Source organism: Podarcis vaucheri (genome assembly GCF_965113315.1).
Source record: "Podarcis vaucheri genome assembly, chromosome: 6".
NCBI classification, from domain to species: domain Eukaryota; kingdom Metazoa; phylum Chordata; class Lepidosauria; order Squamata; family Lacertidae; genus Podarcis; species Podarcis vaucheri.
Genome location: NC_138764.1, coordinates 69933700 through 69946267, shown reverse-complemented (window position 1 = coordinate 69946267; position 12568 = coordinate 69933700). Strand labels below are relative to the sequence as shown.

The 12568-nt window shown below is 43.0% G+C and overlaps 2 protein-coding genes across 11 annotated transcripts in view; one reads left to right on the top strand and one right to left on the bottom strand.

Annotated features, from left to right (window-relative positions):
• KCND3 (potassium voltage-gated channel subfamily D member 3) overlaps positions 1-12568 on the top strand; it is a 281448-nt gene that overhangs the window by 261026 nt on the left and 7854 nt on the right. For 5 of the 8 annotated variants that reach the window (XM_082227640.1, XM_082227642.1, XM_082227643.1 and 2 more), the window contains exons 5-8: positions 1582-1683; positions 1809-1901; positions 4980-5036; positions 8738-8985. In XM_082227640.1, the coding sequence (XP_082083766.1) occupies positions 1582-1683; positions 1809-1901; positions 4980-5036; positions 8738-8985 (500 nt within the window). The remainder of the gene's footprint in view (positions 1-1581; positions 1684-1808; positions 1902-4979; positions 5037-8737; positions 8986-12568) is intronic. The other 3 variants (XM_082227646.1, XM_082227641.1, XM_082227647.1) reach the window with 3 other exon arrangements.
• On the bottom strand, positions 1689-11266 carry LOC309535022 (uncharacterized protein). 3 transcript variants are annotated; one of them, XR_014220972.1, is made up of 5 exons: positions 10765-11266; positions 9438-9512; positions 8980-9130; positions 4488-4602; positions 1689-1812 (listed from the first exon to the last, which is right to left on the bottom strand). XR_014220972.1 is itself a non-coding variant. In XM_082227684.1 (4 exons), the coding sequence occupies exons 1-4, from the start codon at positions 10817-10819 to the stop codon at positions 4563-4565; spliced, it is 321 nt and encodes a 106-aa protein (XP_082083810.1). In that variant the 5' UTR covers positions 10820-11266; the 3' UTR covers positions 3372-4562. The 3 variants fall into 3 exon arrangements, 1 of the variants encoding a protein (XP_082083810.1); XR_014220973.1 differs by lacking the exon at positions 1689-1812 and adding an exon at positions 3333-3345; XM_082227684.1 differs by lacking the exon at positions 1689-1812 and having other exon boundaries at positions 3372-4602.

The window sequence follows — 12568 nt, the reverse complement described above, 5'->3', positions numbered from 1 at the left end:
GCATAAGTGCTGATTATTAATAAGCTATATAACTACTCAACTGCAGCTCTTCACCTTTAGCGTGGGCTGAGATTCCAGTTATTTCAAGCAGATGAAGTTGCTTGTCATCCATGCAGTGCTGGGGATCCCACACACCTTGTGTGTACATCTCAGATTAGTCATTAACAAGCGACACAGAAACGCTGGCTTGTTGGCAGAGCTATGTGGCAAATGAGGACCAGTTACTTTTTCTGCAAGTAACCTCTGCTTCCCGTAAATTACAACTCTTCTGTGTAGAAAAGAATAGTTGATGTGGAGGTTTTTCCATTCTCTTTGCGTGAATCAACCACTTCTCATTTCCTTTCCCACCCCACTGCATACCATTCAACATGGATTAAATAGTTTGTGTTTTACTTTCATGTTGTAAATAAGAAGGCAGAGAGCTAGCCTAATGGCATATGCAAAGCCAAATCAGTGATGTACTTAGGGAGTTTTAGACTCTGGACTTAATGGCTTTATAGGGGAGCCCACTTAAGAAGTGAGTATGCATTATTTCAAAGTGTAATAAACCAGTACTTTGGGGGACCCTCTGCTTGTTATGCCCTGAGGTCACCACTAACCCATGGATAATGGGTATTGTTTTGGATAATGATATTGTTGGGGGTGCACATGGTTCATTCCCCTCTGTAACATGACAAGTGATCATGGGGCGGACCTTTTGACATGTCTTGGAAGCCAAAAAAGGAGAGGCAAAGCCTTGAAACGATGCTCAAATGATTTTTTTACATGTGAAATATATACAATGCATTTTGGTGTACCACTTTCTTCCGCTTATTGTACCAACTCACTGTAAAAATCACACTCTATTATTCCCTTCCCCCGCTTAGGCGGTGAGAGGGACAGCACTTTTTGCCTCCAGTCCCCTGACCTGAAAGTGAACCGTGGAGGTCAGCTGCAAAACATTTTAGCAAGGAGGGGGGCTGCATTTGGCTCCTAGTTGCTGCCTCCATTCAGTTCTTCTGATGATTCTTGGGCTGCATGCACCTGCCCACCTTTCGGAGCCAGTGTAGGAAATGTTCTGGTTACCACTTAATTAGGGCCATGTATGATTTTCTTCCTGGAAGTCCTGGTTGGCCTTGGACATGGCAAACTTTTTGCCTACTTCACTCTGGCTTAGTTTTGGTAGTTTCTCCACATTTGCATTTGGTGGACACAGCATGGGGTTGAGTTATTTGTGAGTGATGAGCACTTTGAGGCACCTTCTAGAAGACGAAGGGGTGCTTCCTCATACCTGCCCACCAATGCCTCATGGCCGGAGAACAGGGGCGGGACAGAGCCTTGCTTGATGACTGGCCTGCTCAACCACTCAATGCCACATGGCTGGAGGGGGCATGAGAAGGTCAGAATTCCCTTGGCGGAGCTAACAACCTGGCAAAGAAAAGCTAGGAATAGGGCATTAACTGACAAGGGAGCTCACACAAAAATCCAAGAATTAGGTTACAGGTTCCTATGCCTCGGATTCATTGTTGAGCATCAATCACTTCAAGACCCCCGCCACCATCACCAACTTTCTCTTTTTCTCTCACTTTCTCCGGCTTACAGTCCTCTTGGTACTGCTCTTCTCCATTTTTGGTTCAGCAACATGGCTTGGGCCAGAACTGGGTGGAAGGATTAGGGCCTCTTCTCACACTACAATTTGACAAGGTGGGGGCGCTTTTCACATCTTTTTCCTCGCTCATCTTTTCCATTCTGCATTTTCAGATGCAGACCTGATTGCCTTTTTCTCTGTGCCAGAGGTCTCACTGCAAATGCCTTTTCTCTCTGTTTAGGGATCTATGAAAGATGAACACAACATCAGCAAAACCACTTCTATAATTGAAAGTCAGCATCACCACCTACTGCACTGCTTGGAAAAAACAACTGTAAGTAGCAACAGGAAGCCTTCTAACTTTGAATCTCACACTCTTGGGGGTGATTTCAATTGAAGAAGATGCAGGGATACTACAAAGTAAACAACACAAATACATAGATTTATGTACCCTGGGAGACATAAAAATATGTTATTATCAGTTGATGGGATGTGCTAAATATTTTATACACGCCTTAGTTCCAGCACCATGGTTTTTTTAAAAAATGTGTTGCACCAAGCAACCCAACAGGTAGCTTCTCTCAGGACTCAACATGTCTTTTTGCTTTGTTGACCTTCAGATGCTTTTCTTTTAAAAAGCACCAAAGTCTGATGCCTAGCAAAATATTGCCACCGAGAATTAAAGGCAGAGATGCTCAGGGTTTGCCCTTACTAGTAGTTGGCTTTGGGTTGGTGCCAACTTGAGATGCCTGCTGTGCACACCTGTCTTGCACTGCCTACAAGTTGTTGGATTATACCCAGGAATCAAAGCAGCATGGCATACTCCAAGGTGAAAGCTGTACTGCTCAGAAGATGGGCAAAGGCTTCCATTTCAGCTACTGCATACTACAGTGAAAAGTGCACAGCAGCCCTAGGAATAGAATGATGTGACAGTTGCCTGAGACCTGCACATAAAAGCAGTCTTCTATGCAGGTAGCCAATGCAGATGCACTTCTAGTTACATCCTCATTAGTATCATATTGCTCATCTGGGCTACACTCACTTGGCTAGATGAGTCATTTGATGAGCCTCACAATGCACATCCCCGTTCAGTTGTTACACGTGGCTACTTGGCCACAACTAAAGCTGCATTGGGACCCGTATCTGTGTTGTCTTTACCCCTTCGACACCACTTCTTCAGAACATTAAATTATTATCCATCTCCAGCTGCCTGTGCCTCTGTTTCTGCAGTGCAGCAGCAGACCACCCTAAACACAGGCAGCGTACGGGAGAAAAGCAGATACCTTTTCCCATAGGGAAACTCAAGGGTAGGTGCAGAATGCACAGCCCATGTTGATCTTGCTGTCGTTTCCGCCAGCTGTAGGAGCAGGTAGAAGGCACCACATCCAGAGGCATGGCACATATGGACTGCAGAGACTAATGTGTTGCATGAGCATGTTCAACGCCCCCACCCAAGAAATAAGCACTATCAATATGCCTTGGGTAATATCTCCATGATGAGACATTTATTCATAAACAAGCATCTCTGTGCATTTCTGTCATATTCATTTGAGAAGGGGGGGGGAGGAAGTAAGGCTAAAGGATGAAGTTTGCTATCCCTGCTATCAAATGGATAAACAGAGATCCAGTCTGGTATGGGAGTAAACAGAGTGTTGGAAGTAGAGTGAAGAGATCTCAATTCAAATTCTCCCGCAGCCACGAATCTTGCTGGGTGGCCTTACACAAAGGTCATTGTGGGGAGTGAAATGTAGTTATCTTTATGTATGCTGCCTTGGACACTATAGAGGAAATAAGGGGGTGGAACAGTGGTGAAGAAATAGGAGCACTGTTTATGCAAATGCTATTCAGACAACAAATGTGTGTAGAATCAACATGGGGAAAGGGGCACAATAAACTGATATATTATTCCATTTATATTGCCTCCTTCCTCCCAGTGGAGCCCAGGGCAACAAACAAGTGACAAAATAATTTAAACACCTTAAAGCAATTCCAATACAGACGCAGACTGGGAAATCTCAGTATTGCAATTTAAAAAGCTTGTTAAAAGAGGAAAGTCTTAGGCACCCAAAGTCAAGAGATGGTGCCTGCCTATTATTTAAGAGGAGGAAATTCCAAACTGCAGACGTCACCACACTTAATGCCCAATTCCTGCATTAACCAACCTCTTCAACTTGGGCATCGATTGGGTCATGTATGTACATAAGCTCTGTTCAGAGGCCACAAACCACTCCTGTCCCCTGCATGGATTCTACATATATTTGTTGCCTGAAAAGAACACCGGCCTCAACAATGATGTGAAGCTACTGAAGGGATTGCCATTGGGTCAATGTTAGTATAATAATAAACTGAGGAGGGGGGAAATAGGAAAAAGAGTTTCTAATGCCTTTAAAGCTGATTGGTTAAAGAAGCAATTAATGACCAAGATATATATGAACTAATCTGATAGGAAATATAATAAATTATTTCCCATCTATCCTCCAAGCTGTAATGTAAATATGTATAATGCTTTGTCAGAAATTGGGGGGCAGGAGTTGGAATCAGATGTGGCTCATTGCAACTTTGATCAGTGATAAATGGCTATTTGGTTATAGGAAGGGGTATGCTACTGACCTAAACCATCCATCATTTTCAACACAGAAGTTGTCATCCACGGACTGACATGCAGCATGTTTGGTGTATGTTTTTCAGTGCACCCATCACAACAGTTCAGTCAGCATTTGTGCTGAAAATGCATGTCTTTCCATCATACTTACTTGATCAATCAAGAAAGCATTGCACTAACAAAAGAAATTGTTGTGATAATTTATGGATTGCTGAAACACCAAAGTGTCATTCTACAATGGTACAAAGTTGTCAGCGAAATGAGGAATGACCTCCACATAAAAAGAGTTTTACCAACAGTTTTGAAAGGGTAATTCACCTTTTCCTCAAACCAGAAATCAGATTCATTGTATCACCTACGCCTGTTGAAATTCAGTGTCATTCTAAGCTGTGGTTAATTCTCTCCAAACTCAGGCAATTGCTCAAAACAAAACCTGTAAAATAAAGAAAGATAAAACAAAGGAATAAATTCAAGAGCCATACCCCTTATTCTGTATCACAATACATCCCATATTTTCTTCAGCAGCACTACTTATTTTACTCTAATTCAGCTCTATGGCTTTTAGTTGCTCATGTGCTGCCATCTGGGGGTGCTTCAGATAAATGGCTTATAATATTTTATTCTGGGCCACTTGGCTCTCAAAGGAAGCCCAAGCATCTTATTGGTGTAATGCGAAATGTGTTAAAGGAAATGGTCATATTGCCCATTCAAACTTGTGTGATGCCACGTGGAATGCTGGGAGTTGATTTTGGAATGCTAGGATGGACAATCAATGGTGTTTTTATCTTTTGTTGACATGTTGTCCTGTAGGGATTGTCCTATCTTGGGGATGATCCCCTGTTATCTGTACGAACTTCCACCTTCAAGGTATTTCCTTCTTAATTCAATCCATTTGCTGCAGTCTCTGTGCCATGTCTTGAGTGTTGTTTCCTTCCTTGTTGTTGATCCCGTTTTTAGCAGATTGTGCATGCTGGTGCTCTTTTGCTCTCTGGTGGCTTCCAGTGTTATTAAGACTGTCAAATGGAAAACAGCTTTATCTGTTTTTTCCCCACCCTTTCTAGCTCAAAAAAGGAATATGCTAAATATGAATGTTAAGTTATCTGCCCTTTGTGGTTGTGGGAGTTGTGTATGTTCTGAGGTCTTATCCTTTCTCGCTCCTGTGTTAAGTACAAGACACCACTCATCTCTCCCCTGTTTTGTGCGATGTATATTTCCCTGATCTGGCTAAAATTGCTATTCTAGGTTACACAGCATTACATTTCGAGAGTATTCTTTATGCATTATGGGAGTAGCGTGGAAACTGCTGTCAAAACATTCAAAAGCCTGGTGCCTCGTGGGTGCTGCCAATCACTGTCCCACAGGGTTATCTCCTTTGATCTTGGCCAGGTGTCAAGTACGTGGGAAGACCTGCCGGCATGACCCTACCCATATACTAACAGGCTTTTAAAGATTATGATAGTCCCACAGAATAAAGTTGGAGGTAAATATGAAGGGCACCTCTTTCCTGGAATTGGAGTCCTAGGTGGAAGCTTTCTCACAAGTTGTCTTCCTACCTGAAAGCACAGAATGTCAGCTCTGTGCAATTCAGCTGGATTGATTATAAAATACCAGCATCACCTTTCCCCTAACCATGTCGTTCTCCCTTCCATTTGCCATCCTAACCGCTTTGCTTAGGTCTATCTCTGCTTCATAATGTTAAATCAGGAAGGTCATGATAAAATCAAGATACTTATGCTCCTGCCAGACAGCTAACACGTCTTTGTCCTTCTGTGGTAAACTACAAGCAGAATTGCACATGGCTTTCTGCACTACTGGGATTGTTGAGCTCCTTCAATGTGTACATCCTATGTTCCTTCTACACCAGTGGACATGGCATAGCTGCTGTGGGTAAGGCCATTTGAAGCTCAGCACACATTTGGTATAACTTTGTGGTGGGTATTATTTTATGACTCTTATTGATTGGTTTATTATGCATATTAAAATTATCAGTAAAACGTTTTTCCAATGGTTTTTTTTTTTTCATGAGAGATATAGCAGTATAGCCACCATGATGTAAAATTTTGTATAATGGTGGAGTCCCTAAGATGATCGGATGTCATATGACAGGCATGACCAACAATCTACTGGTAGATTGTGGGGTGTTCCTGGTAGATCCTGGTTGATCTCTGGCCTCTCAGCGATCTCCTTACAAAAAAGCAAAAAAAGCAACCCAACTTTGGCTTACTCAAAAAAGCTCCACAACTTTGGCTTCCTAAAAGAAAGCTCCACAACTTTGGGTAGATCACTGCCAGTCTTTTTATGACAATGGGTAGATCACTGCCAGTTTTTTTATACTGTGAGTAGATCGCAGTCTACTGGGAGTTGGACGTCCCTGTCATATGGTAACCTCCTTCCAGCAACTCCTGCAGTCTAGCTGGTGCCAAATGTATTGCTCTGCTTTCCTTTGGACATCTGAGGGGCCAAAGAGGGGGTCTTGTTCTCTGGGCAACACTGGATATCCATGCACACTGCCCAGGCTTGCGCCTCAAGGAGTTGACTTTGGTTCTGCTAACACAGCAAGAACAACATGGAAGGAAGCAGTGGCAGGTTACTGGTCTCTGCAGCCACAGCAGGCATTGTGATTCTCCAGCAGTTTGACTTCACCCCGAGGTGCACCCCATTGTATCTCAAGATAACGATGCTGCAGGACCATAATACTTTATGAAAAGAATGCAGATTTTAGGGAAATGATTTTTTCAAAAAAAGCTTTTACCCTCTGCCATGACTAAGGGTTGTAACCACAACATTATAGCATTATGGGGTGGGGTTTTTTTAACAAGAAAAAACACACTACAGTCAGAAAAGTGTTTTAGTGATATTTAAATGATTGGTTTCAGAAACAAAAATTATGCCCGCGTCATAAAATGCACCCATCACAAATGCTATAAGTGCTGAGCTGTGATTAAGTTCACTTTCCTGATATCTCGCTGCCTACGTAAAAACCACGCCTGTTGAAAAATATGGCACATTAGGCAGCTATGCCCATGGAGGTTGTGTTATGAATAAAGATGGACTTTCTTCAGTCTGAGAAAGATGGACGAACCACAGGGAAATTTATGATAAGAATAATTGGATAATGGTATTGTGTGGATTCCCCTAAAAAGTGAGTGAGTGAAGCATGACAATTCTGCACTAAATGCCTATGATTGTATCCAGTGTTCATAATGCTCAGAGTATACCTATTGAAATGAATGGACATGACTGAGGTCCACCAATTTCAAGGGATCTACTCTAAGTAAAAAATAATTGTCTACAGCGTCTAAAGTTGGGGTATGTCTGCATCAGCGCTGCTTGTTGCATTGCTTTTCATTTCAATTTGCTGCTGGGGGTACAACCTGCACAGGTTTCCTTTTCTTCAAGCTCAAAAAAATAAATAAATTCATGCAAAGGAGGTGGTTGGCATATGATACACATTTGCCAGTTTGTATTCCACTTCTTGGCCTTCTTGCTAGTCTTTGTCTTGCCCTTTATCGCTTACTAGTCTCTTTTCTATAATGGTAAAATTGCACCATATGCCAGCATTCCTCTCTACCTTATTTAATTTCATCTGCGAACTTCTTTTAGTAGAACCTAAACCTGAGTGCTTTGCAATCCTCGCTTGAGATTCCTCCTCCCCTATTTGGGACAAATTGCATCAAATTTAGAGATGTGCATAAAGGCGAAAAAGTGCTGATTCTATGTTTATTCACATTTTAATAAACAATTCTCTGAGGAGTAAGTCCTTCTGTAGGAGGGGGGCACTCAAAGATTATCTCCCAAACTCATAAATGACAGAAACGAAATGAAGCGAATGAAATGTGACAAGAGTTTTGGTCTGGGGAAATGAGTGTAGTCCCACAAGTAATCTTCAAACATTTTCCACACATATGTGCTTCCTCTTCTCTCAGACTTGAAAAAAGTTAGACACAACTCCACCCTACAGCTCCAGAAACAAGATTAATTGCAGGGGGGGTGGAAATAGCAATGCATCTTGGGTAATTGGATGCATATTCACAAAAACTTGCTGATTTCTCGTCCAACAAGGTAAGAGACCTTTCTTCAAATTTATCATGGAAAGATTTATCATGGAACTTTTCACATGAAGTACTCTTAATTATTTTGGGTTGTATCCAAATTCTGGTCCTATTCAGAGCATACCCAATGAGATTAATGGACTAACTTAGTTGGGTACAAGCTTTATATTAAAATGCATAAGTGTCTTCCACCTTCAGCTGCAATGGCGGCACTTCCTGTCAATGCCTGAGAAGGAACCTGAGCAGAAAAAAAAATGTTGGCTGTAGATATGGATGGATACATCTAGAGCACGTTTCCATCTGGAAGTGTCCTTTTCAACAGGAAGTGCCACCAGCACCAGCTGAAGAGCCTATTAGCTTCTCGAAAGAGAGTTATGTCATGGTTCCCAAAAGCACGACCAAACAGAATATGCAAAAGTCCTTGTTTGAAAGTTTAGTCGCCCTCCGGGTGGTGGCGGCGATTGTTTAAAGTCATCTTGGGAAGTTCCTGACATTTGCTGACGTTCTCCCTGACAGAACCATGAGTTCATTGACGAGCAGATGTTTGAGCAGAACTGTCTGGAGAGCTCGATGCAGAACTATCCGTCCAGCCGCAGCCCCTCCCTTTCGAGCCACCAAGGCCTGAGCACCTCCTGCTGTTCCCGCCGCAGCAAGAAGACAACCCACCTCCCTAATTCCAGTGTGCCAGCGACCCGGCTGCGGAGCATGCAAGAGCTCAGCACCATACACATCCAGTGCAGTGAGCAGCCCTCACTTACAACAAGGTACGGTAGCAGGAACCCCTTGGTCTAGGAATGAGGGTTTTAGCAGACATGTCTGTGAGCCCAAGCAGGGACAAGTTCATCCAGGCAGTGTGTTGAGCTGGCGTCCGGGATGCTTTTCCCATGCCACAAGTCCAGCGTAGCAGAGCTGAAATAAAATTTAGTGCAAATTGGAAGACATTTTTAATATCGTCCATGAGGATTTGCATTGTGCATTTTCACATTCTACTGGTGGGGGGGTTACAGATACAGAAAATTAGTGTTTGGCACCTCCCTGTGGGGAGGTAGATGTCTCTACTCTCAGCATCACTGTATCATGGCAGTTGCTAGGAAGCAGATGGCTGGTAATGCTAGGATTAAGAATCTACAAATAACCATTTCCCCTAAGCAGTTTCAGGCACCATATAGTAAGCTTTTAAGTGGCTAGCATGTGACACCCAGGCATCTGAATCTACCTTTCTTTGGTGATTTCCGCCATGGACATTCGTAAGGCCCATTCAACATGGCGAAACATCGCAATTTTCTGCCTCCTGAAAAACGTTCAGAAAGTGAGTCAGATGTGGAGAGTTGCCGTCTGGAATCATATTAAGCATTGCAAGACTATTAAAAAATACCAACAATTCACTGTGAAATAAACTCTTACATAGGCCAGCATGTTGTTGTGTGAATCAGCCTACAGTCAGGGCAGCTTATGTCAAAAGCAAATGAGATCTAGTATAGTGTTTAAGGAGAAAGCAGTCAAGCCTACACTGCTGGAAGAGAAAGATAATTTTAACATACACTTGCCATTGCTGCATAATAAGCAGAAATGAGCAGCTGCAGATCTTATTGCCAGGGAGATGCTGTTCTGGGGGGGGGGGGATGATACCTGCTAATATTTTCCTGTTATGCAACTATTAAATGAAATGAGGACGGTATATGGGTTAGGCAACTGTTCATATAGGAATAATCTGAAATATATATTGGTTTGATTGTAGATCATACGGTTGTGTTCAGCAGGAAATAGGTGATAACTGATAACTGAAATTTCTTAATTCTTAAAAATTGAAGTGGCAAAAGAAAGTGCAGCAGTGTTGTAAGTGGGTCAATTTCTTCACCCCATGTTTAATTTGTGTATCTGCTTCAGGCTAAGGACATATAGGATAATACCAAACCATTCTTTGCACTTTTTAAATGTGGCTCATACTATTTTCTAAGCTTATTCTGCCATCTGAACCCTCCCCAACCCAACACTGACACCTGCACAGCACACAGATCCCCCTGTTGGGGGATATAAAATTAATAATTCTGTGGCCCCTCCTAAAACCACATACAAGTAGTGATGCTACCAGAACGTAAAATCAATCAGTTCTCAAGTCAGATTTTACTATGCTTATGATTTTCAAATGGATAATGAGCCCTGACTTCAATCCAAAAAACTGTTTTCATCATTCAAATGAGAATGATTGCAATTTCTACACCTGTGCAAGGGAGCATTCTTAGAATTTTTGCTGCAATATGAGGTGACCTGCCAGACCCTTTTCTGAACAAGACCAGAAATGTCCCTGAAAGTGCAATCACATAGCAATGTTTCCAGGATCTGTATGGAAAGGAGGAGGAGATGGCTGTCCCATGTCATGATGTGGGGCAGCCATCTTTTTGGCTCACAGACTATCTTGTATTATGCAAGTTTACATTTGAAATTACTTTGAAATCTTATAACAGAGAGAACTCTGAATTGCTGGTGTTAGGTTCATAACACGGTGAGCAAATCGGGAGTTGTCTGCAATATTTCTATCTCACCTTTCTGCCTGGAAACTGGCCTGCAAGGCAGCTGACACTGTAAAAGCCCACACATAGTAACATAATAATAAAATTATTTTAAAGACAGTAATAACCTTATTTTATGAAGACTCTGGGAGGAACCTGTCCTGCCTCCAGCCATCCCCTCCAAGAGCAGGCTCCTTTGGTCTCGGCAGCTGCCCTTGCACATTCAACACAGCGCAACATTAGCTGAATGCAAATGTGCAGAGTAGGAATTTATCCCAGGCTGGCTCCGGATTATTCTTTATCTTTTATCTGCTCCATCAGGGCAATGGTAGTTAGCATTCACTGGTGATGGGAAGTTAGGCAATAGGTTCCTGGCCACAACATGCCAATCAGAGTGGGGAAAGAGGTGAGAGGGCAATCACTGGAGAGTACCTAGAGGCACTGAGATGGGGGAGACAGTGGTGTAAGAAGGGGGAGTGTGGTGGGTGCTGGCCACCCCCAGTGCCATCACTGAGGAGGGGTGACAAAATAGCAAAAATATGTGTTTTAGTAAAAATAACTCCTGCAGCCACTGCACGCCCCTTCCTACGTCACTGTAGGAGCACTCTGCCCTCGAGTGACTTCCAGAAACCAGAAGCATTGCTGTCTGCAACTTTGCAGGCAGAGCACAGCCTTTATGGCTAGCAGCCTTCGACAGCCCTCTCCCCCATGAATCTGCCTAATCCAGATGTGTAGCTAGGTGAGGCCGGGGGGGGCGGGGCACCGGGCATCACACCTTTTCTTTTCTGCAGCTTGTTTGCATTATGCAGCCAGAACTTTGGGGCTCAGGGGAGCAGCAGTAGATATCCCTCCTCAACACAGCTAGAAGTCTGACCAGAAAGAGTCAGATGCAGACAAGGAGATGGGGTCTTGCTCCCCCATAAATGGAGGGAGGCAAAAGCTTGTTGCCTGCACCCAAAAGTTCCGTATTTTGGGAAGATTGCCTCCGTAAAATAAAGAAAGCTGTAGCCTCAGTTCAACCTAATGATGTGTGCCTTATTTTGGGTGTGGGTACAACTGGCAACCGTCAAGAGCACTGAACCATTGTAAGGTTCCTACTGATATACCTAGAATGACTGAGGTTTCAGAAGATCCTCTTTATAAGTCACTCTAAGATTACAGCCAGGGTTTCATACTGAAAGAGTTTTTTGTCTTTGTATTGAAATCCAGATAGGCAGTTGGCTAGAGAGCAACCCTATCATTTCCACTCCATAATTAATCATAGGATGCAACCAGTGCAGCTCTTAATAGGAATGTTTCTAGCTGCCAAGCCCTTAGGACTTCTGCAGAGTGATATTTGAGCCGGGCAAGGAGTAAAGAGACAGAATGGCAGCCAAGTAATCTAGGATGACCTGTAAGGGTAGACATGCTGCAGAAACAAAAGCAGGATTAACCATTAATTGGGCAGAATATTCAACAGCTAGACCCAACAAGATAGGATTCCATGTTGACGTTAATCAGTGTGAAGAATGAATCTGTGTTGTTCCCTATTTAGGTTGCTTTTAGATCAGCTATGGGCAATATATGTGTTTTTCTTGACTAGTCCTCAATTACAGGTTGGAGGAGGTCGCAGTCTCCCATTTTTACTGTCCAGGTATTTTGGATGGCAAGGGTTTTGAGCAGAAACTCATTGGGGGCAGCTTGTCCCAAGATGCATTGATGGGGCAGGCTGCACCACAGCCTCCAGGCTAAAACCAAAGAACAGAAAGGAGGACCCCAAATGCTGGCTTTTGGAATTTAAACCTGTCTTGCTGAATGCATCCATGCCTTTACAGTACTGCCAATTTATCAAGAAATC